This window comes from Molossus molossus, unplaced genomic scaffold (genome assembly GCF_014108415.1).
Source record: "Molossus molossus isolate mMolMol1 unplaced genomic scaffold, mMolMol1.p scaffold_m16_p_2, whole genome shotgun sequence".
NCBI lineage: Eukaryota > Metazoa > Chordata > Mammalia > Chiroptera > Molossidae > Molossus > Molossus molossus.
Genome location: NW_023425355.1, coordinates 2,388,703 through 2,410,562, shown reverse-complemented (window position 1 = coordinate 2,410,562; position 21,860 = coordinate 2,388,703). Strand labels below are relative to the sequence as shown.

The 21,860-nt window shown below is 37.4% G+C and overlaps 1 protein-coding gene across 1 annotated transcript in view; it reads right to left on the bottom strand.

Moving 5' to 3' along the window:
• The window catches only part of TEX11 (testis expressed 11), a 132,833-nt gene that overhangs the window by 62,965 nt on the left and 48,008 nt on the right, over positions 1 to 21,860 (bottom strand). The window contains exons 9-12 of the mRNA XM_036271112.1: positions 12,826 to 12,880; positions 9,268 to 9,363; positions 2,139 to 2,220; positions 456 to 534 (exon numbers count right to left, since the gene is read on the bottom strand). Of these exons, the coding sequence (XP_036127005.1) occupies positions 456 to 534; positions 2,139 to 2,220; positions 9,268 to 9,363; positions 12,826 to 12,880 (312 nt within the window). The remainder of the gene's footprint in view (positions 1 to 455; positions 535 to 2,138; positions 2,221 to 9,267; positions 9,364 to 12,825; positions 12,881 to 21,860) is intronic.

The following is a 21,860-nucleotide window of genomic DNA, read 5'->3' as shown; positions in this document are numbered from 1 at the left end:
CTCAGGGCGCATATGGGAGGCAACCAATTGATGTTTCTCTCTCACATTGATGCCTCTCCCTCTCAAAAAAAAAAAAGAACAAATCCTCTGCTGAGGATTTAAAAAAAAGGTAGAGGTATATCACTTGCAGAACTATACTTCCTGTTCCATGTGACAATGACCTGCAGGTTAACCTAGTCTATCTCCTGTTTTATAAAGCCATGACTATCTCATTCCTTTTTCATGTTATTTAAAAAATTTTAATATAAATTTTAAACTTAACTTGACTCTTGATTGTTTAAATCATTAAACAAGCAGTTCCATCTTCTAATTTGATCATCACAATGGCAAATATTATGCTCTGTGATGTATGTATGGAGATAGATAGATATAGATTTAGATATAGATCAATATGTTTTCATAGAAACCTTAGAAAAAGGTTAGCCTTTAGAGAAAAAAAATTCAATTTTCTTTACCTTTCATTATCCATCAGCAGTTTAGTAATGCTCAGACAGAAATCTAAAGACATGTTAAGATGTAGTATTTCCATGAGAACTAACAAAGAGAAAAAAATGAAATAATCGGTCAGTTTCATTAATGAGGAAGTTTAGCTATTTTCAATAATTTTTCTCTGTCTAAAATCTACTTTCTAAGTGTTTGCCATATACCATGACTTGCCAAAACATTTATCAATACCTTTTTGTAAAATAATAATATACAATGCTCGAGAAAATACCAACAGGCACTCTTACATGGATGACAAAGTAACCTGGTATAATCCTTTTGAAAAGCAATTTGGTACTCCTACATGTGAAGAACACAGTGGTTAAAAGCCTGAGATGTGAAATCAGAAAGACCTATATTTGAAACCACTTCTCACCTGTATGGCCATAGGCAAGTTACTTAGACTTTCTGCACCTTAGTTGTGTCATCTGTAAAATGGGGACTATATCACCAATCTCTTGGGGGTGACTGAGAGGGTTACATGAGATAATATATGTAAATTACATAGCACAGCACCTAGCAGTTAGTAAGTATTCAACAAATGGCAGCTGCTAGTATTATTATTCCTTGTACCTTAGAAATTATATTTCTGAAAAGTCATCTGAAATAAATATGGGAAAATGTGTATGAACAAAGATACTAAAAGCAGTATGGACTAATAACAATGAAAAGGAAATATATTGAGTGTGTGCTGTGGGGCCAAGAACTGTGTGCCTGGTGCTGGCCAGCAGCAGACAAAACAAAATCCCTTCTATCAAGGAGCTTATACAGTAGTAATAACAATGATAATAATAACTACAGTAATAGTTATTATTATTACACATTAACTATACACCAGGTATGGTGCTAAATGCTCCACATACATTTTCTCATAGGATTCTCAAAACAACACAATGAAGTAGACAGTATTGTTGTATCTCTTTTAAAGAAGAAATGACCTGGTTGGTCTGGCTCAGTGTTCATGGTTAGAGTGTCAGCCCAAGGACCAAAGGGTCATAGGTTCAATCCCCGGTCAAGGGCATGTACATAGGTTACAGGTCAGGGTAATGCGGGAGACAACCAATTGATGTGTCTCTCTCATATTGGTGTGTGTGTGTCTCTCTCTCCACCCCCCTCCCTTCCACTCTATCTAAAAATCAATAGAAATATATCCTCAGGTAAGGATTAACAACAACAACAACAACAACAAAAAAGATGAAGAAACTGAAGCACAGAAAAATTAAGTAACTTGCCAAAAGACCCACAGCTATATATCAAGATGTTTATTTTGTGATGTGTATATTCTAGTCCCCTGAGAATTGTGAAAAACAAATAGCAATGTTTATACAAGTAATTATAAAAATCACAACATTACAAAGGCTTTTCCCATCAACATGTAATCTTTCTTCATGGTAGTAGACAATTTAGGTTGGGCAGCTGCAACGCTCTGCTAAACTAAAAGCAAACTGATAGCTTTTATTCAGCTCTTTTTTTACTACCTATGAAATTTGCTAGTATTCTTTCCTTTCTCTTTTTCTTCCTGGTTAACAATCTTCTCCCTTTCTTATGTGATCATTTTCCTTCTCAGTCATCATTAAATTATACTACAAAATATCTTATATTCAACAAAATGGTGGTTAAATTTCAAAATTGCACTTCACACACAGAGATGATACCTTCAAGGAGTTCTTCATTAGATGTTTCGCCCTTCAAAAGGATTTTTATCTTCAAGAAAATCCCAGCTGGGTTTAAATGTTCCTAGTTTAAACAAAGAAATCACAATTATATTAAAACTATGGAATATAAAAAACAATTTTTAAGTAATTGCATTTTATTCAACCACAGCAGGATGACTCGTGATCAAAGGAAATCAAAATTATAAAACATCAGATCATAACATCCAATCTATCCCTGGGGATATTTTCAGATATTTTATTCAATCTAAATGAAGAAAAAGAACATGCAAACATTTCCACTGAGTGGCAAGCATTTATGAAAATGGCAAGGTCGATACTTAAACTGTGAGAACATAAGATCATATTCTTGTTTTGGTAAGCAAAATCCCAAATATCAATTAGCATTGGGTATTTTTTTGAGGTTTTAATAACAGTTACAAACAATGGTTGAATGAAATAGAAAACATATTGTCTTTCCTATAAGATATGCCTGTCATATTTACTCTTCATAACAACAAACTCTTGAATGGTTTTTCCAAGTCCTGTTGGCTGGCCTTAAGACATTTGTAATCTCTAGCCTGGTCCCACTTTTGCCTGACAGGGTGTATCTTTAAACCAGGTGGCTAAGATTAAAGGTGCAGTGAAGGCCCACAGAATAGAACTTTTCTTTCTACAAAGCCAACTATAATCTATATGAACACCGTGCTCATTAGATCCAAACTCTGAACATGATTATAGCTATTCATGCCTTAAGAATGGAAAGTTAGAGAAAGTAAGCACTGGTATTAAAAGGTTTTGCAAATATAGATGACATTAATACAAAGAATAAACTAAAGCACATTTTAATCTATTTCATTACTACCTTTCTTAAGGAGCATGATGAAATACAACTTAGGCTCGATTCCCACTTACCTGGGCAGTATCTGTTTTCCTTTAGTCTATGATACTCACATAGTTAACACTGTTTTTCTCTTTTATTTCATTACTAAACAACTCCAGAAAGTGAACAATACTTTGCTTTTATTGTATCATCATCTATTCACTTCCATAAACATTTGCACTGTAGTGTCCACCCTTACTGTCTCTTGAAAATAAGCTTTCCCTGAAGCACTATTTACAATAGCCAAGATGTGGAAGCAACTCAAGTGCCCATCAATAAATGATTGGATAAAAAAAGTTGTGGTACATACATACAATGGAATATTACTTGCCATAAAAAAGAATGAAATCTTATCATTTATGACAGCATGGATGGATCTAGAGCAGTAGTTCTCAACCTATGGGTTGTGACCCCTTGGGGGTCGAATGACCCTTTCACAGGGGTCACCTAAAACCATTGGAAAACACATATTTCCGATGGTCTTAGGAACCGAGACACAACTCCTCTATCCGTCTCCAGGCGGGTCTGCCCACATGCAGATACGCCCACATACAACTGTATTAAAGGTCGTGGCATTAGAAAGGTGACCTAGAGGGTATTACGCTAAGTGAAATAAATCAGACAGAGAAAGACAAATACCATATGATTTCACTTAAATGTGGAATCTAAAGAACAGTATTAGCAAACATACAAAATTGAGACAGACTTACAGATATAAAGAACAGATTGACGGTTGCCAGAGGTTTGGGGTTAGGGACTAGGTGATAAAGGTGACAGGTTTGCCCTGGCCTGTTTGGCTCAGCGGTGGGAGCATCAGCTGGAGGACCAGAGAGTCCCGGGTTCGGTTCCCACTAGGGGCACATACCAAAAAAAAAAAAAAATAGAAAGAAAGAAAAAGGTGACAGGATTGAGAAGTACAGATTCGTAGTTACAAAACAGTCACGGATATAAAGTACAGCATAGGCAATATAAACAATAATATTGTAATAACTATGTACAAGGCCAGGTGGGTACTGGAAATATCGGGGGGAACACTTTGTGTTTTTTTTTTTTTTTTTTTTTTTTTTTTTTTTTTTTTTTTATGGGAGGGAGAGAGAAGAAGGGAAAGAGAGACAGAAACATCGACGTGAAGGGACACATCGAGTGGCTGCCACCCGCACGACCAACCAGGGCCGGGGACAAACTGCAACCGAAGTACATGCCCTTAGCGGGAACTGAACCCGGGTCTCTCCGGACCGCAGGACGACGCTCTAACCGCTGAGCCAAACCGGCCAGGGCGGGGGGAACACTTTGTAAAGCATATGACTGTCTAACCCCTATGCTGTACACCTGAAACTAAAACAGAAAATATTGAATGTAAATTCTAACTGAAAAATAAAAATTTAAAAAGAGCACTGAATTATAAAGCAGCAATAAATAATACACAAATTCACACTGATAATAAATAAGTAAATAAATATACGAAGGTTAAATGAGAGCAGGGAGAGCTCCTGCTTATAGCAGAATGCTGAGAGCCAACTGGCAAACGTGGATAGAGTGCTAAAGTTAAAAAAAAAATCATTTGGCAACCATCATGATTAAGATTGATTCAGGCAAGAACACTAACTCTAGAGAGAAATATTAATGATAAGCAAGGCATATGCATAATTTTTAAGTCTCTCCACCAACTGTTTATTAGTTGCAAGGAAAAAATAGGAAATGAGAAGTGAAGAAACTAGGCAACACCTTTGACCAGGTGATCAGTATTAACATCACCAATGAAAAACAGATGGACATGATGGGCCACCAGATGTGATGCCTTGGGAAGGGGCACAGCATCACTCATGTAGTATTCTAGTCACAAATGCATAACCTGAATCCAGTCCGGAGAAAACATCAGATAAACCTCAAATAAAGAACTTCTGGTTGAAACAAGGTAGGGAGCTACTGTCTTCTTCTAAACTGTCAAAGAAAGGCTGTGGAAATGTTCCAGATTACAGGGGACTAAAGAGACATGACACATAAATGCTATATCTGATGCTACAGTCATGCACTACATAACGACGTTTTAGTCAATGAGGGTGCCCCATATACGATGGTGGTCCCGTAAGATTATAATGAAGCTGGAAATTCTTATCACAGCCTTCTTAAGGTCATAGTACAATGCATTCCTCAAATGTTTGTGGTGATGCTGGCGTGAACAAACCTACTGCACTGCCAGTTATACAAAAATGTGTAGCACAGCCCGGCATGTGTGGCTCAGTGGTTGAGCATCACTGACTCGATTCCCGGTCAGGGCACATGCCCAGGTTGTGGGCCAAATCCCCAGTGTGGGGGACATGCAGGAGGCAGCCAATTGATGTTCTCTCTCATTGATGTTTCTCTCTCTCTCCTTCTCCCTTCTTCTCTCTCTAAAATCAATAAAGGAAAAAATAAATAAAAAGCTGCAACTTCTGCATGCAGGGAACAGAGACACGCTGGCAAGAAGGCATATAGCTGGCATACCATTTCCTTAGTTTTCTTGGTCCCTGTTTTTTACTTGAACTGGAACCTTAGCAAATGAAATAAAAAAACTTTAGAAAATTTTCATGTCTAATAATATTTAAAAAAATTTTAAACTTTAATATTAAAGACATTTCCAGCATTAAATAACACCATCTATATGTCATAAAGTTCAGGAAAATATAATCCAAGTACATGGTGTGTTTGGGAAATTCAATACTTTGGTTAATTGAACTATTCATTTTCATGCTTCCAATCTTGTTGAAAAAAACTCGTTCTAAAAATGTATCAGTTATTTGGTTGCCTCACTGAGTAAAATATATTGATCCTAATTGAATCTCTTTTTATTATTATTATTTATTTATTTATTTTTTTAAATCCTCACCCGAGGACATTTTTCCATTTTTTGTTAAGGTAGAGTGGGAGGGAAAGAGAGGAACAGAGAGAGAGAGAGAAACATCGATGTAAAAGGAACACATCGAGTGGCTGCCACCCGCACAACCAACCAGGGCCGGGGACAAACTGCAACCGAGGTGCGCGCCCTTAGCGGGAACCGAACCCGGGTCTCTCAGGACCGCAGGCCGACGCTCTAACCGCTAAACCAAACCGGCCAGGGCTTGAATCTCTTTTTAAATGATCATCAGCCTGACTATCAATGCTCAGTGTCCAGCACCGTAGAGGCATATATGCATGTATGTATATATGTATGTATGTATGTATGTGTCTATGTACATATGCATGTACATATGAGCATGAATTGAAAAAAAAACACTGGTGTTGGTTTTTATTTTTTCAGGTTCTGTCCTATTTACTCCAAGGAGGCAAGATAGTTCTGAATAACATTAATTTTAAACATTTCCACCAATAACAATAAAAAGAAAAACAGCCCTGGCTGGTTTGGCTCAGCAGTTAGTGTGTTGGCCTGCCGACCAGAGAGTCCCAGGTTCGGTTCCCACTAAGGGCACGTACCTCAGTTGCAGTTTGTCCCCGGCCCCAGTTGGGGTCGTGTGAGTGGCAGCCATTTCATGTGCCTCTCTCACATTGATGTTTCTCTCTCTCTTCTTCCCTCTCTCCCTCCCGCTCTATCTGAAGATAAATGCAAAAATGTACTCGGGTGAGGATAAAACAAAACAAACAAACAAACAAAAAACAGAAAAACAGTTTGGGGCATATGGAGGACTAAGTTTCAGTGATCTGGAAAGTTTTCATTTATAAGTGGCAGCTGTTCAGCTTTTTTTCCCCAGATGCTACAGTAATGACCTGAAGTCCCATCTCTTGTCAAAAGAAGTTCTGAATTTTGTATTGGCCGAGAAAGAAAAGAGAAAGGAACCTTAGTAGGAGCTCCTTGGTGAGGCACAGACAACATCAACCAGGCTCCAAGTCTGCCTTTTGGCCCCCCTCCCTCTGGCTGCCTTCCAACAGGTGTCACCTGGGAGCCTGTTACAATTGCAGAATCTCGCCCTGACCAGTTTGGCTCAGCAGTTAGAACGTTGGCCTGTGAACCAGGGAGTCCCGAGTTCGATTCTGGTAAGGGCACGTACCTTGGTTGCAGTTCATCCTGGCCCCTGTTGGGATCATGCAGGTAGCAACCAATTGATGTGTCTCTCTCACATCGTTCTCTCTTTCTTTCTCTCTCTCTCTCCTTCCAGACTGTCTGAAGATAAATGTAAAAATATCCTCGGGTGAGAATTTAAAAAAACAAAAACAAAAACCAAATGCAGAATCTCAGGCCCCACTCCAGATCTACTGAGTCAGGATCTGCACATTAACAGGATCCCCAAGGGCTCCCACTGCACACTGAAGTGTGAGAAGTGCTGCTCAAGTCTAGGCCATGACTGAGGACCAAACACTCATCTCTTAATAATTTCAGGAAAAACCTGCCCTTTGAACAGGCCCAACGTGGACCCTCCTTGTACTGAATGAACTCCATAGTGCTCAGAAAAACTCAAATTCATTCAATTAGTATTAGGACAACTCATATAGAATTGCCATTCTATAGGTCACAGATGGTTAATATTGGCCATCTGATATGGTCTAGCTCTTAATATTTATTAAGCTCCTATTATGTGCCAGGCACAATGCTAGGTAATGGGGATGTAGTAACAGGCAAAACCAGCCTTGGTTGCTGCCCTCGTAGAGCTTACACTCCACCAGGAGAGATAGTCATTAATTTTTTTTAATCCACACAAATAGATATAAAATCACAACTGTGGTAATAGCCACAAGGTGAAGTCCCTCCCTGGTGAATGGACTGTCCATGAGTTGACACATTTCAGGGTGGATGTTGGTCAGAAGAGACATCCCCGAGGAAACGTGTCCAGAACTGCACCTGAAGGGTGAGGGGGGCGGGGAATGAGGAGCAAGCAGACTCAGGGGATGAGAATTCCAGGCAGAGGGCACGGCAGGTGCCAGGGCCTCGTGTAAAGGATTTTTAAAAAGGTAGAGACACCCCCCCACACACCTGGCTGCAGGACCCAGCAGGCCAGGTCTAGAGGCTCTCCTCTCCCAAATGACCTTGCCAGCAAGGCAGCTGAGTTTGTCCACAGCAGCTCCACAGGCTTTCTGCTTCTCCTGCAGGCTCCGTGTTTAAAAAAGCTGCCAGGCCTTCTCTTTCCCATGGGAAGGGATTGGCAGACTACTGTTTAATGGTCCTGCTAAATCCAATTTACTCACTTCACATTTGTGTGCTCTGCTTTTGATTTCTCCTGTCTGAATAAACCTTGGTGGCCTCTGGGGAACTTGTTTCAATACCCTGAATGCCTGTGGTGATTTCTCTTGCTGCTAAGTCTTTGCACATGCTATTCCCTCTGCCTGGAACACCTCATGGGCAGCCTGCCCACCTCCCTCCACTCCAAGTCACTGTCAGCACCCATCCAGGAAGTCTTCTTTACCCCTTGCCCCCAAACTTTGGTGCTGCTCTCACAACCCCCTGCAACAGACATGTCAAGCACTCATCACACCCCCTGGCACCAAGTCTGATTTTCCTCATCAATCCTACCCAACACTCAGCTCTGGGCACAGGAAGTACTCAACATTCATTTGAATGAATAAATAAAATACTGTATTTAACCTGACACACAGTGACGGCCCACACTGTGGGTTGGCTTACTCAAGTGCCATCTCCTCTTCTTTCTTCTTTCCTTGCCAGCCTTTACTCTCATGGTGTTGGTTTTTAAACTAAATTCCATTATCTGCCTGTCTTATCAACATTTCCTTCTTTATCCTGAAAACTCACAGCACAGAGAGAAGCCTTTGTTTCATACAAAAGAATTATTTTTTTCAAAAATATCTGCTGTCAATGAGGTATACTTTATTTTTCCTTTCTGTGCTGTTAAAAAAAAAAAAAAAGATCATTACAATCTGTTGTTTAAAAAAAACCTAGGGAGCCCTGGCCAGTTTTGCTCAGCGGTTAGAGCATCAGCCTGCAGTCCAGAGAGACCCGGGTTTGGTTCCCGCTAAGGGCACGTACCTCAGTTGCAGATTGTTCTCGATTCTGGTTGGTCATGTGGGTAGCAACCACTCGATGTGTCCCTTTCATGTTGATGTTTCTCTCTCTCTTTCTCTCTCCCACTCTATCTTAACAAAAAATGGAAAAATGTCCTGGGGTAAGGATTAAAATAAAATAAAATTAAATTAAATTAAATTTAAAAACCTAAGGATACTACAGGAAGTGCCTAAACAGGATTTCAAAATGTAAATCAAAGCTTTAAAAATTCATTAATCTAATATTTACAAGTAAATATATATTTTACAAGTAAAAACTCATACCTTGTTTGCTAGGTTTACAGCGCTGAGAGCCTTATCATGATATTCTCTGTCATCCCAATGCATATAAACAGTGGCTAGTAAGCGCAGAACTTTAGCCTATAATTAAAAATAGAAAAAAATCACACAGCTTAGGGTTAAATTGCAATACACACAGTGACAGGCATCTTCTCAAATATAAGTCGTCATTTCCTTAAGTAACCACATAGTCTTGGATATATGTCCTCATTAGGCTACCCACACCAAATACTGTCTAAGGATTTTATAGTAATAGCTTATCTTAATTTAATATAATTGTGTTAATATAATTATTTTCTTAACAGTGTTCTAGCATTCAAGTACTTTATCATCCCCACTTTACAAAAAAGGAAACTAAGGCCAGGTCACAGCAGTATTTAATTTAATCATCTTACCACTTACCTTATATATAGGTTGCATTGTATCAAGCCTCCATCAAAAAGAGATAAATAGAAAGACATAATGCCTTTCTCAGACTTTACAGCTTAGATGAGATTAACCAATTGGACCCAGGCACACAGACCACCATTTCAGTAGGAACAGATATACTTTCCTACAGAGAAAATTTCTCCCAACTCAGCCAAATTTTAAAATTAATAATGTATTGCTGAATTGAGTAAGTTTCTTCAGCCAGATCTACATTGGTAAGGGGAGTAACGCCATTCAGTGTGAACATATTTAACTACAGATTCACATTTTGAAAGAAGGAGCCCTATTTCAGTGAAGAATCTGCCTCTATGTATAAGGACAGTAGGACCAGACAGAGGTGATCTTCTAACATTTAAAAAACATACGTTAAGCACATATGTTAAGGCCCTGTGAAACTAGAGAAGTGACATTTAGGGTATCTTACCTTTGAGCTTTTTAAATTCAAAACTAATATAGGTCACGTAAGATGTATATAATGTACTTAATATCGTTATTATTGTGGAACAACTCTCAACTTATAAACTCTCCCAGAGGACTTTATGAAGTAACTATGGCATCTCTGAGAAAGACCGTAGCTATTTTGTAACAGTAAAAGGGTCAAATAATCAGAAAAATATAACAAAATGGGTGAATCTCAAAACTATTATGTTAAGCAAAAGAAGGCAGACATAAAACAGTACATACTGTATGATTCCATTTATACAAAGTTCAAGAAAAGGTGAAAATAATCTATAGCAATAGAAGTCAGAATAGTGGTTTCACCCTGAGGGTAGGATGACTATTAACTGGAAAGGGACTAAGTAAACTTTGAGGGTGACAGAAATTTCTGTAACTTGATCTGTGTGGTAGTAACAAGACTATATAGATACATTAAAATTCATCAGGTTGTACACTTAATATTTGTATAATTATTGTACAAATTACTTTACATAAATTAAACCTCAATAAGGTACTGTTAGCATGAAAGAAAAACTACTTCACCAACTATACTTTAATTTAAAAATGCTTAAAACCAAAAAAAAAAGGAAGAAAAACTACTTTGTAATCTTACTTCACAATATACGTATTACATTTCAATCACAATTAAATCTTGTCTTCCATCTTCATTTCCTCCTCCAGACGCCTTGCCTGGGATTCCCTTCTCCCTTCATTTTAACTGCATGAGCCCCATCTACTTTTCAAGGACTTCCTACCACAAGGCATCTTCAACTACTCCAGTCAACCCTATTATTCCCCTTTCTGCATGCCCTTGTACAAAGTTCAGATCAGTACCATACAGTTTATCACTTAGTTTTCCCATATTGTTTCACTAGTACTCAGTTTTAAAATCTATTTTGGAAATTTTAATTCAAGTATAAAACAAAAAGAGTTCAGCCCTGGCCGGTTTGGCTCAGCGGTTAGAGCGTCGGCCTGAGGTCCAGAGAGACCTGGGTTCAGTTCCCGCTAAGGGCATGCACCTCCGTTGCAGTTTGTCCCCGGCCCTGATTGGGTTGTGCGGGTGGCAGCCACTCGATGTGTCCCTTTCACGCTGATGTTTCTCTCTCTCTCTCTTCCTCTCTCTCCTTCCCGCTCTATCTGAACAAAAAATAGAAAAATGTCCTCAGGTGAGGATTAAAAAAAAAAAAAAAAAGAGTTCAAAACCTCAAGAGTATTCACGTTTTCATAAAGTGAACACAAGTATGTTAATGACACAGATCTCAAAAACATGAAAACAGCCTGATATATCTCAGAGGGGAAGAGGTAAGGGATACTGGAAGAGATTAGCCAAAGAACATGTGCATATATGCATAGCTCACAGAAAACAATGTGGTGAAGGCCTGTGTGTTCGTGCACTGGGTGGAGGGGGGAAAAAGGGAGGAAAATGAAAATGGGAGAACATCTGTAATGGTGTCCACAATAAAGAAAAAGAAACAGAACAGTAACAGGCTCCCTTCATGACTTTTTACAAATACTATTCCAAACAAGGGTAATGAATTACCTGACTTTCCACCACCACGTGTAAGTTCTACCTGCTTCTGGCATTTACATTTATGGAATCATACAGTAGGTACTATTTTATATCCTGCTTTATGTATTCAACATTATATGTCAGAACGTCCGTATTGTTTCAATTCTTATAGTTCATTTTTTCTCCTTGCTGTATAACCCATTGTCACACTTGCACAACACATTTCTTATTTTTTCATTGAGATAAAATACATATAACATAAAATGAACTTTCTTAACCATTTTTAAGTGTATGGCTCAGTAGTATTAAGTACATTCACACTGTTGTGCAACCATCACCACTGTCCATCTCCAGATCTTTTAATCATGAAAAATTGAAATTCTGTATCCATTGAACAATAGTTCCCATGCCCCCCCCTTCGAACCCCTGTAGCTAGCGTTCTACTTTTTGTCTCTATGAATTTTACTATTCAAGGTACTTTAAGTGGAATCATAGAGTATTCGTCTTTTTGTGAATGGCTTATTTCAGTTAGCATGATGTCCTGAAGATTATCTATGTTGTAGCATGAATCAGAACTTCCTTCCTTTTCAAGGCTGAGTAATACTCCATTGTATTCATTTATATTCATTTTATATCTTAAACATAAACATAAGGGTAGAGGCCATGTTTTTATTCTTCTCTTTTATGCCACATCTATCACATTGCCCGATTTATGTAGGTATTAGGTTATATTTTGATTGATATACTATAATGGTAAGCAGCAGAAATGGATATTCAAAAAAATTCAATTTTACTATGGCATGTATTACATAACATTTATTTATATTATCACATTTTGCTTGATTCAATATTAAAATTAACTCCCATACCATCCGGGTGGTTAGGGGAAAACATGCAATTTTTTAACATGCAATAATAAAAGCTAAAACTTATATGGTCAAACATTGTTTAAGCACTTGTTTACACATATTAACTCATGGGTGCAAGAATCTACCCTACAGGTATTAGTGTAACAATTTTACAGAAACTAATGTACTGAGGTAGTAAATGATATGCCCAATAGATAATCTATTCACAAATGGGGGGATAGACTATTATAATTTTATAACAATAACATAAACTGTATTTCTTCTACCTACTTCTGCAATATTTAACATGATCCTTACCAGCATTTCTGGGTCAACAGAGTTCTTATTTGTCTTCCCAATATCATAGCTTTGGCTAATCATTAAAAAAGAAAAAAAATACAGATTAATTTTAGATTACATTTTTTAAGATTACACATTACTAAGAAGACATGATATAATTATACTTTATTCCAACCTTTCTACTTTGTTCTACAACAGATTATTAGACAATTAATACATGAAGATCAACTGTATAAAGCATTACTTTCCAACTAAAAAAGCCAGAATTTTCTCAGGCTATATATATCAAATAAATCAACACTATAATTATATTATTGCTCTTTTCCATTTGGCTATATTTATAAATATACTACATTAAACTAATTTACATGTATATACAAGCTCTTATTGGGCACATTTTAAAGTCTAAGAAATATAAATATATTTTAAAAATAAAACAAATACAGGATTTTCACAGAAACAAATGCTTAGCAATATTTATTAAGCTTCACAACACCCTTGTGAAGCACTATTAGTTCCGTTTTGTAGTTGAAAGAACCAATTTAGCAGTTAAGTGATTTCTAATATTTCCTGCATTGGTATTGAAAACGAGTAAGGGGTTGGGAAGTAGAGAAATTTGATTTTCGGTTTTCTGCTTTAATTACCAAGCCATGTTATCTATGGGACATTCTGATAACCACAAATAATATATTAATATGAGCCTCAGGATTTTAAAACCTAAAATTTAAAAAGCAAAACAAGGATCACTCGCCATAAAATTGGTATTCCAAGGGAAGATGTCCATAAAATGTTGGTGAACTGAATTAAACTGAAGACATTACTTTGAAATATTCCTTTTTTAAAACTCTAAAAAGACCCAGAACTACCAAACTGAGTTTTCAGCTACTAACAAGGACACAATAATGCTGGCCTAGTCACTGGAAGTCTATCCCATAGATGTCTCCTTTGGTCCATTAAACCTTCTATATTCAGTTTTTAAAATTACCAATGAGGATGGAACTTCTGTAATGATGGTATATAAGGAGTTTGTGGACCCTCTCCCCAGTGAAACAACCATTTTCTTGGGAAAATCGTTAAAATAAATGACCATTTAAAGTCTCTGGAAATTGTCCTAAGGGTCTAAAGCGATTGGAAAAATATTTATTTTTAAAAAACCAAAAGCCTAAATCTCAGAACAGTGAGAGTCTGAGGCATTTGAGCTCCTAGCTGTTATCCACACCTGCTGCTATCCACACTAGCTCCATCTCATGGAAGCTATTCTAGATGAATGCTGTCAAGAAGGTAAGGATTCCCTCTTCCTCCAGCTCCTAGACTCCTAGGGTATGCTTTCACCTTGGGAGGGGCTGGATGCCAGCCTCTCATCTTCCTCAGGTCTGCTGTGGAAGTGCTATTCTGGGCAGGTACAATGAAAGAACGAGGTCTTCCTTTCCCCACCCAGTTCTCACTCTTAGGGTAAGGGTTCTACCCAAGAATATTAGGCTCCTAAAGGCCTTCACCCGGGCTAGTTCATTGGACAGTGCTTCCATGCCAGGAGGGCATGTTAATAAAATCAGGGACAACCATCTCTTCAGCATCCACTCATAGAGCAGGGGTGTCACTCCAGGAGAAGCATGCCATGCTCCTGCCCCCAATTCAAGTAGTGCGGTACAGAGGTTTTGCCCAGGGGGAGAAGTAGGCAATAAAGTGGAAGAGCTCAGCATCTCTGCCTGAAAGGACTGACTTTATTTAAAACAGAGCGGGAGATATTCCTGCCTAAGGGGCATTGTCAAAAACAATGGAGATCTTCTGGGGTGAGCAATTAAGAAGAGTCTGGTAGCTCCATGATAATAGTAGCAACAGGTGAAATTTAAAAAGAAACAAAAAAAAGCGAGAAGTTTAACAGAGGGGAGACAATCCTGGGGCCACACTCATCCCTGAAGATACAGAAGGCTATGAATATGCATTTGGCTATATCCACTCAGGAGTAATCAGAGGGTAATCTGGGGCAGACTACAAAGCATTCCTCAAGAAATACAGAGATCCGCCCTGGCCGGTTTGGCTCAGCGGTTACAGTGTTGGCCTGTGGACCAGAGTCCTGGGTTCAGTTCCCCCTAAGGTTAAGGGCACATACCTCAGTTGCAGTTTGTCCCCACCCCAGTTGGGGTCATGTGGGTGGCAGCCACTGGATATGTCTTTCTCATGTCGATGTTTTTCTCTCTCTCGGATGAGGATAAAAAATAATAATAAAAAAAAGAAATACAGAGATCCATCAGCTAAGAGCCAGTAAGCCTACATGGCTCAAATAGCTTTGGGGGATCCTCTTCGCAAACAATAACTGAAATTAAGGTACTCTGAAGAAAAAAGATCTATCTGATGTAAACTTCAAGAAGGAATTTATCTGCTGAGATGCATTCCCCATGGTCAACCAAGGGCCCAAATTCTATAAATAATAAGAGCCTAGTGGCCATTTGCTAAGAGGAGCTTCTCGCATACTCTGTATTCCAGGAAGAACCTTAGCCTGAACGTTCAGCTTCCCACACTATGCCTGTTTGTTTTCACCGTCTGAATGAATCACTGCAGGGAAGCCCTGGTTTCATCTTTCTACTAGTGGACTGAGATGTGCCCTGTCTAATCAAGGCTGCACAATCTGGATACCTCATTTACATAAAACAGACCAAACTGAGAACCTGGGAAGGAACTTTTGAAATTGAATTTATTGGGGTGACGTTGGTTCACAAAACCATACTGGTTTCAAGTGTACAACTCAACAAAATATCATCTGCACACTGCATCGTGCGCCCATCACCCAAAGCAAAGTCTCTTTCAGTTTGATGGGTGGGAACTTTTGTTATAAAAGATGGCCTCCCCTTTGTCTCAATGAAACTCAATTTAAGTTGTTACCTGAATCTGTGTCTCCCAGGCTGCAGCTCTTTTCCTGCTCAAATAAATGCTTTTTATTCTCTATTACAGTCTAAAATTAATTTTGATTTACAATGATAAAGCAGCCAAGCTTTAAAAAAAATCACACTTTTGGTTTTAGATTCTTTATGTAAGGAGCTCGGAAGGTACTACCCCATCCTAAAAACAAGTAAAAAGCTGAAAAGAATAAAAAATAAACAACTCTTCTTGGATCCATAAGAGAAGACACAGGGTAAGACTGAAGAGATAGGCAGGCAAATCAAGAAGTTGTGACTTACCACAGGAAAACCTCATAAGCGGAAACTTGTGCAGGGACAGGAAAGTGTGAGCTGTAAAATTCATAGATTGCTAGAAGATCAGTGTAGACAAGTCTGAGAGTTAAAAACTCGAGAGAGAGATAGTCATACAGGAGGAGGACCCACAATATTGTTAGATTGGCCTATACGAACTCCACCAGATTCCCACAGCAAATATCCGAAAAATATTCCCTTGGGCTTTGTCAGGATGAGGCTAAAAGAAACTATTCTGAAATACCCCAGAGCACTCTGTTCATCTTAACAAGGTCTGCCCTGATGGGAAACTAGTTAACCAGAGTCTAACCTCTGGGGGTATTATCAGAGCCTAACTGACCTGGGGAAAAGGAATAATCACCTCCACCCTACTCTAGCCAGTATGTACCACCTGAAAGAAAAGAAATAAAATAGAGAAACACTTTTGAAGTTCACAGTTCAGAGGCATAGGTTCACCAAAAGACTGAGAAATATTCATGGGACTGTAGAACTCTTCCACGCCCCTCAAACCTAACCACTGCATTACTAAAGGCCTATTAACAACAGTTCCTTTCATGTAGTGCAACATATCCACCTATGAAGAAAAATTACAAGGCATATCAAAAGGCAAAAGTCATAATTTGATGAGACAGAGAAGCATCAGGACCAGACATGACAGAGATGTTGAAATTATCAGGTTGGAAATCCAAATTAACTACAGTTAATACAGTAAGGGCTAATGGATAAAGTAGAATAAAAAAAGAAATGCTGGAAATAAAAAAAAACCACCACCACTGTAATGGACATGGGGAATTTCTCTGATGGGCTTTTTAATAAACTTGACATGGCTGAGGACAGCATCTATGAGCTAAAGAATGTATCGACGGTATCCTTGAAAACAGAAAAGCAAAGGAAATAAAGACTGAAAAAACAGAACATCCAAGGACTGTGGGACAACTACAAAAAGTGAACATTAAGTGTAATGGAAATACCAAAAAAGGAAAAAAAGTGAGAAATATTTGAAACAATGATGACTAAGAATTTTCCCCAAATTAATGTCCAATAACAAACCACATATCCAGGAAACGTTGGGAACACAAAGCAAGATAAATACCAATAAACTACACCTAGGCATATCATTTTCAAATTCTAGAAAATCAAAGATAAAGAAAAAATCCCGAAATAAACCAGAGAGGGAAAAACTTATCAATAAAGATACAAAGAGCCCTGGCTGGTGTGGCTCAGTTGGTTGAATGTTGTCCCATGCACCACAGGTGGTGAGTTCAATTCCTGGTCAGGGTACATACCTAGGTTGCAAGTTTGATGCCTGGTCAGGGTACACGCAAGAGGTAACTAATTGATGTTTATCTCTCACTTCTCTCCCTCCCTCCCTCCCTCCCTTCCTCTCTCTAAAAATCAATTAAAAATAAACCATGCTCTTAAAAAATAAAAAAGATGCAAAGAATTATAGTCAACATTTCAGAAACCAAACAAGAAAAGTGTAGTAAAATATTTAAAGTGTTAAGAAAAAAAATACCACCAACCTAAAATTCTGTACCCAGGGAAAATATTCAAAAGTAAAGGAGAAATAAAGGCTCTCCTTTTGAGGAAATTTGTTGCCAGAAGACCTGCCTTACAAGAAAGTTCTTTAGAGAAAGGGAAATTATATAGGTCAGAAACTCAGATCTACTTAAAGTAAGCAAGAACATGGAAGAAGAAATAAGTGGAGGTAAAAGATAAGCTTTTATTTTTCTTACTCTTAATTGATCTAACAAGCAACAGTTTGTTCAAAATAATAACAAAATACTGTATGCAATTATGTATGGTTATTTATATACCATATATATGCTTAGAATAAAATGAAATGATAGCAATGATACAATAAATAGAAGGGAGGAATTTTGGTATTATAAGGTACTTACATGACCTATGATACAGTATAATGTTATTTTAAAGTGGACTTCGACTGCTTGTAAATGTATATTGCAAACTCTAGGTGAACCACTAAGAATAAGTTTATAAAAGAACTATAATCTATATGACAAGAAAGGAAAGAAAAGGAATCATATAAAATACCTAAAACCACAAAAAGAAGAAAATGAGTGGAAGACAACAATAGGAAAAAAGAATAATGACAACAAAGAGAAAACAGTATATATATGGTATACATTAATCCAGCTATGAATTTCAAGGGTCTATATTATACGCTGATTAAAAGACAGAGATTCTGAGTGGATCAAAAAACATACCCCAATAGCCCAGCTGGTGTAGCTCAGTGGTTAAGCATTGACCCATGCACCAAAAGGTTGCCAGTTCAATTCCAGTCAGGGCATACGCCCAGGTTGTGGGCATGCAAGAGATAGCCAATCAACGTTTCTCTCTCATTGATGTTTCTATCTCTCTCTCTCCCTCTCCCTTCCTCTCTCTCTAAAAAAAAAATCAATAAAAACATAATTTAATAAAACATACCCCAATAATATATTCTCTACAAGAAATTCACTTTAAATATAAAGACACATAGAGATTGAAAGTAAACAGATAAAGAAAAATTACCATGCTAACACATCCAAAGAAAGCAGGAGTACCTACATTAATTTCAGACAGAGCAAACTTCAAAGTAATAAAAACTATCAGAGCCCGGCCAGTGTGGCTTAGTAGTTGAGTGTCCACCCAAGAGGTTGCCGGTTCAATTCCCAGTCAGAGCACATGCCCAGGTTGTGGGCCAAATCCCTAGTTGGGGGGGCATGCAGGAGGCAACCAATAGAGATGTTCTCTCTCATCGATGTTTCCATCTTTCTCTCCTTCTCCATTCCTCTCTCTCTAAAATCCATAAGGGGGAGCAGGATCAGGAGGAGGGTATCAATGGGGGAAAAAGGAGAAACATCTCTAACAAAAATAAATTAATAAAAAAAGAAAAAATAGGTAAAGTAAAATCAATAAGAAAAAATTTTTTTAAATTATCAGGGATAAAAAAGGGCATTACATAATGTCACAGGGGTCAATGTCCCAAGAAGACATAACAATTACTAGTGTGTTGGAACCTTACAAGAGAGTGTCAAACTATGGGAGGCAAAAAATTATAGAACAGAGGGAGAAACAGATGAGTGTAGTATCATCGTTGGAGACTTCGATATCCCTCTCTAAAAATGGACAGACATAGCAGGAACAAAATCAGTAATAACATAGTTGAACTCAGGAACACCAGCAATCAACTGAATATAATTGGCATCTATAGACTCCCACATTTAACAACAGCACAATACACATTCTAATCAAATTCATATGGAATATTCACCAAGACAGACCACATCCGGGGCCACAAAACACACTCTAACAAATTTATAAAAGTATAGAAACCATACGGTGTTTGCTGTCAGACCACAGAAGAATTAAACTAGAAAGCAATAATAAAAAGATAACTGGAAAACTCTAAAAATATGTGATTAAACAACACTCCTCAAAATAACACATGATCCAAGGAGAAATCTCCAGAGAAATTTAAATGTTCTTTGAACTAAATGGAAATAAAAACACAATTTATCAAAATATGTGAAATGCAGCAAAAACAATACTTAGAAGGAAATTTATAGCATTGAATGCATATATTAGAAAAGAAAAAACTAAAATCAATAACCCTTAAGTAACTAGAAAAACAAATTAAATCCAAAGTAAGTATAAAAAATAATAATTAGAGAGGAAATTAATAAAACTGAAAATAGGAAATCGATAGAGAAAATTGGAGAAACCAAAAGCTGTTATTTGAAACAGTCAATAAAATCAAGTAGCCTCTAGTCAAGCTAACTAAGAAAAAAAGAAAGGACACAATTTATTAATATCAGAAATGAAAGAGGAGACCACTACAGAACCCATTAAATTTAAAGGGTAATAAAGGAATACTATGAAAAACTCTATGCCCACAAGTTTGATCACCTAGATTTAATGGACCAATTCCTTCAAAGATATAAGTGGCCTAAACTCACACAAAAAGTAACAGGCAGTCTGAGTAGGCCTATATTTATTAAAGAAATTGAATACAAAATTAACAAACTTCCAAAGCAGAAAGTACCAGACCCAGATGGGTTCACTGGTGAATTCTACCAAACATTTAAGGAAGAAATTATACTAATTCTCTATAATGTCTTTCAAAAATAGAAGCCAAAGGAATACTTCCTAACTCATTCTCTGAGGACAGCATTATTCTAATACCCAAATCAGACAGACATTACAAGAACAGAAAACCATGGACCCATATGTCTCATGAACATAGCTGTAAAAATCCTCCACAAAATTTTAGCAAATAAAATCCAAAAAAAAAAACAAACTTAAAAAAAAATTATACAGCATGACAAAATGTATCCCAGGCTTGTTCAACATCTGAAACTCAATGTAATCCATCACACCAACAGACTAAAAACAAAAAAATCACATGATCAGCCCGGCCGGTGTGGCTCAGTGGATTGAACATCATCCCATGGACTGAGAGGTCCCAGTTCAATTCCCAGTCAGGGCACATGCCCAGGTTGCAGGCTCGATCCCCCAAAGGGGGCATGGAGGAGGCAGCCGATCAATGTTTCTCTCTCACATCGATGTTTCTCTCTCTCTCGCTAAAGAAATCAATAAAAACATATTAAAAGAGGAAAGAAAAATCACATGATCATATGAAGAGACACAGAAAAAGCATCTGACAAAATGTGCTGTACCTTCCCCTCAATTTTGTTATAAACCTGAAAATGCTGTAAAAATTATGTCATTAAAAAAAAATGAAACCACACTCATACCTGAGGGTATTGGAAACTATGCACATGCCAAAGGCTGCCCTCTCAAGACCAGAAAAAGAATCCATTAGTTACTAGTCCCTGGCTGAACACAGAGCAAAGTAAAAAATTCACTGAATTGTGAAAAGAGTCTGTAAGACAAACACACATCCAATGGGAAAGGGTGAAAATCTAACTTGACTTGCTAAGTGGGCTTAAACACAACCATTAACATATAAGTGGCTTATGTAGACAGAGGGGTGAACCCTAGTAAGCCATGAAAAAACAAAAACAAGGGGGAAACCTCTGAGCAGGGACAGTCTATAATTGTATCTTGTTTTTTAATTCAGTTTGAAAATCTGTGCCATGTGATTGCATTGTTTAATCCATTCATATTTAATGGAATTAATATTTCTATCTGATATTTTGTTCTTTGTTTTCTATATGTCTCATTATAATGTTTTTCCCCTTTTCCTCCTTTACTATATCTCCTTTTGTCTTAAGTGGATATTATTTTTAATTAACAAATTTTTCACTGTGGTAATACATATAAAATTGTTATTCTAATAATTTTAAATATAAGATTCAGTGGCATTAATTACATTCACAGTGTTGTGCAACCATCATCACTATCTATTTCCAAAACTTTTGATCACCTAAACATTAACTCCCTTTCTTCCCTCCCCCATTCAGTCTCTGGTAATCTCTAATCCATTTTCTGTCTCTGTGAATTTGCCTGTTCTAGATATTTCATTTAAGTGGAATCATACAACATTTGTCCTTTTGTGTCTGGTTCATTTTACTTAGCAAAATATTTTCAAGTTTCATCCATGTTGTAGCATATATGAGAACATCATTCTTTCTTTTTTTTTTTTACCAATAATTTATTTTATTGTGGTAAAATATACATAACAAAGTTTACCACTTTAACTATTTTAATTGTACAATTCAATGTCATTAAGTGCATTAATGTTGTGTACATTAAGTACATTAATGCTATGTAACCATTACCACTGTCCATTTCCAGAATGTTTTCATCATTGTAAACAAATTCTGTACCCAATCAACAATAAGTCCCCATTCTCCACTCTTCTCAGTCCCTGATAACTCTATTCTACTTCCTCCTGTCTCT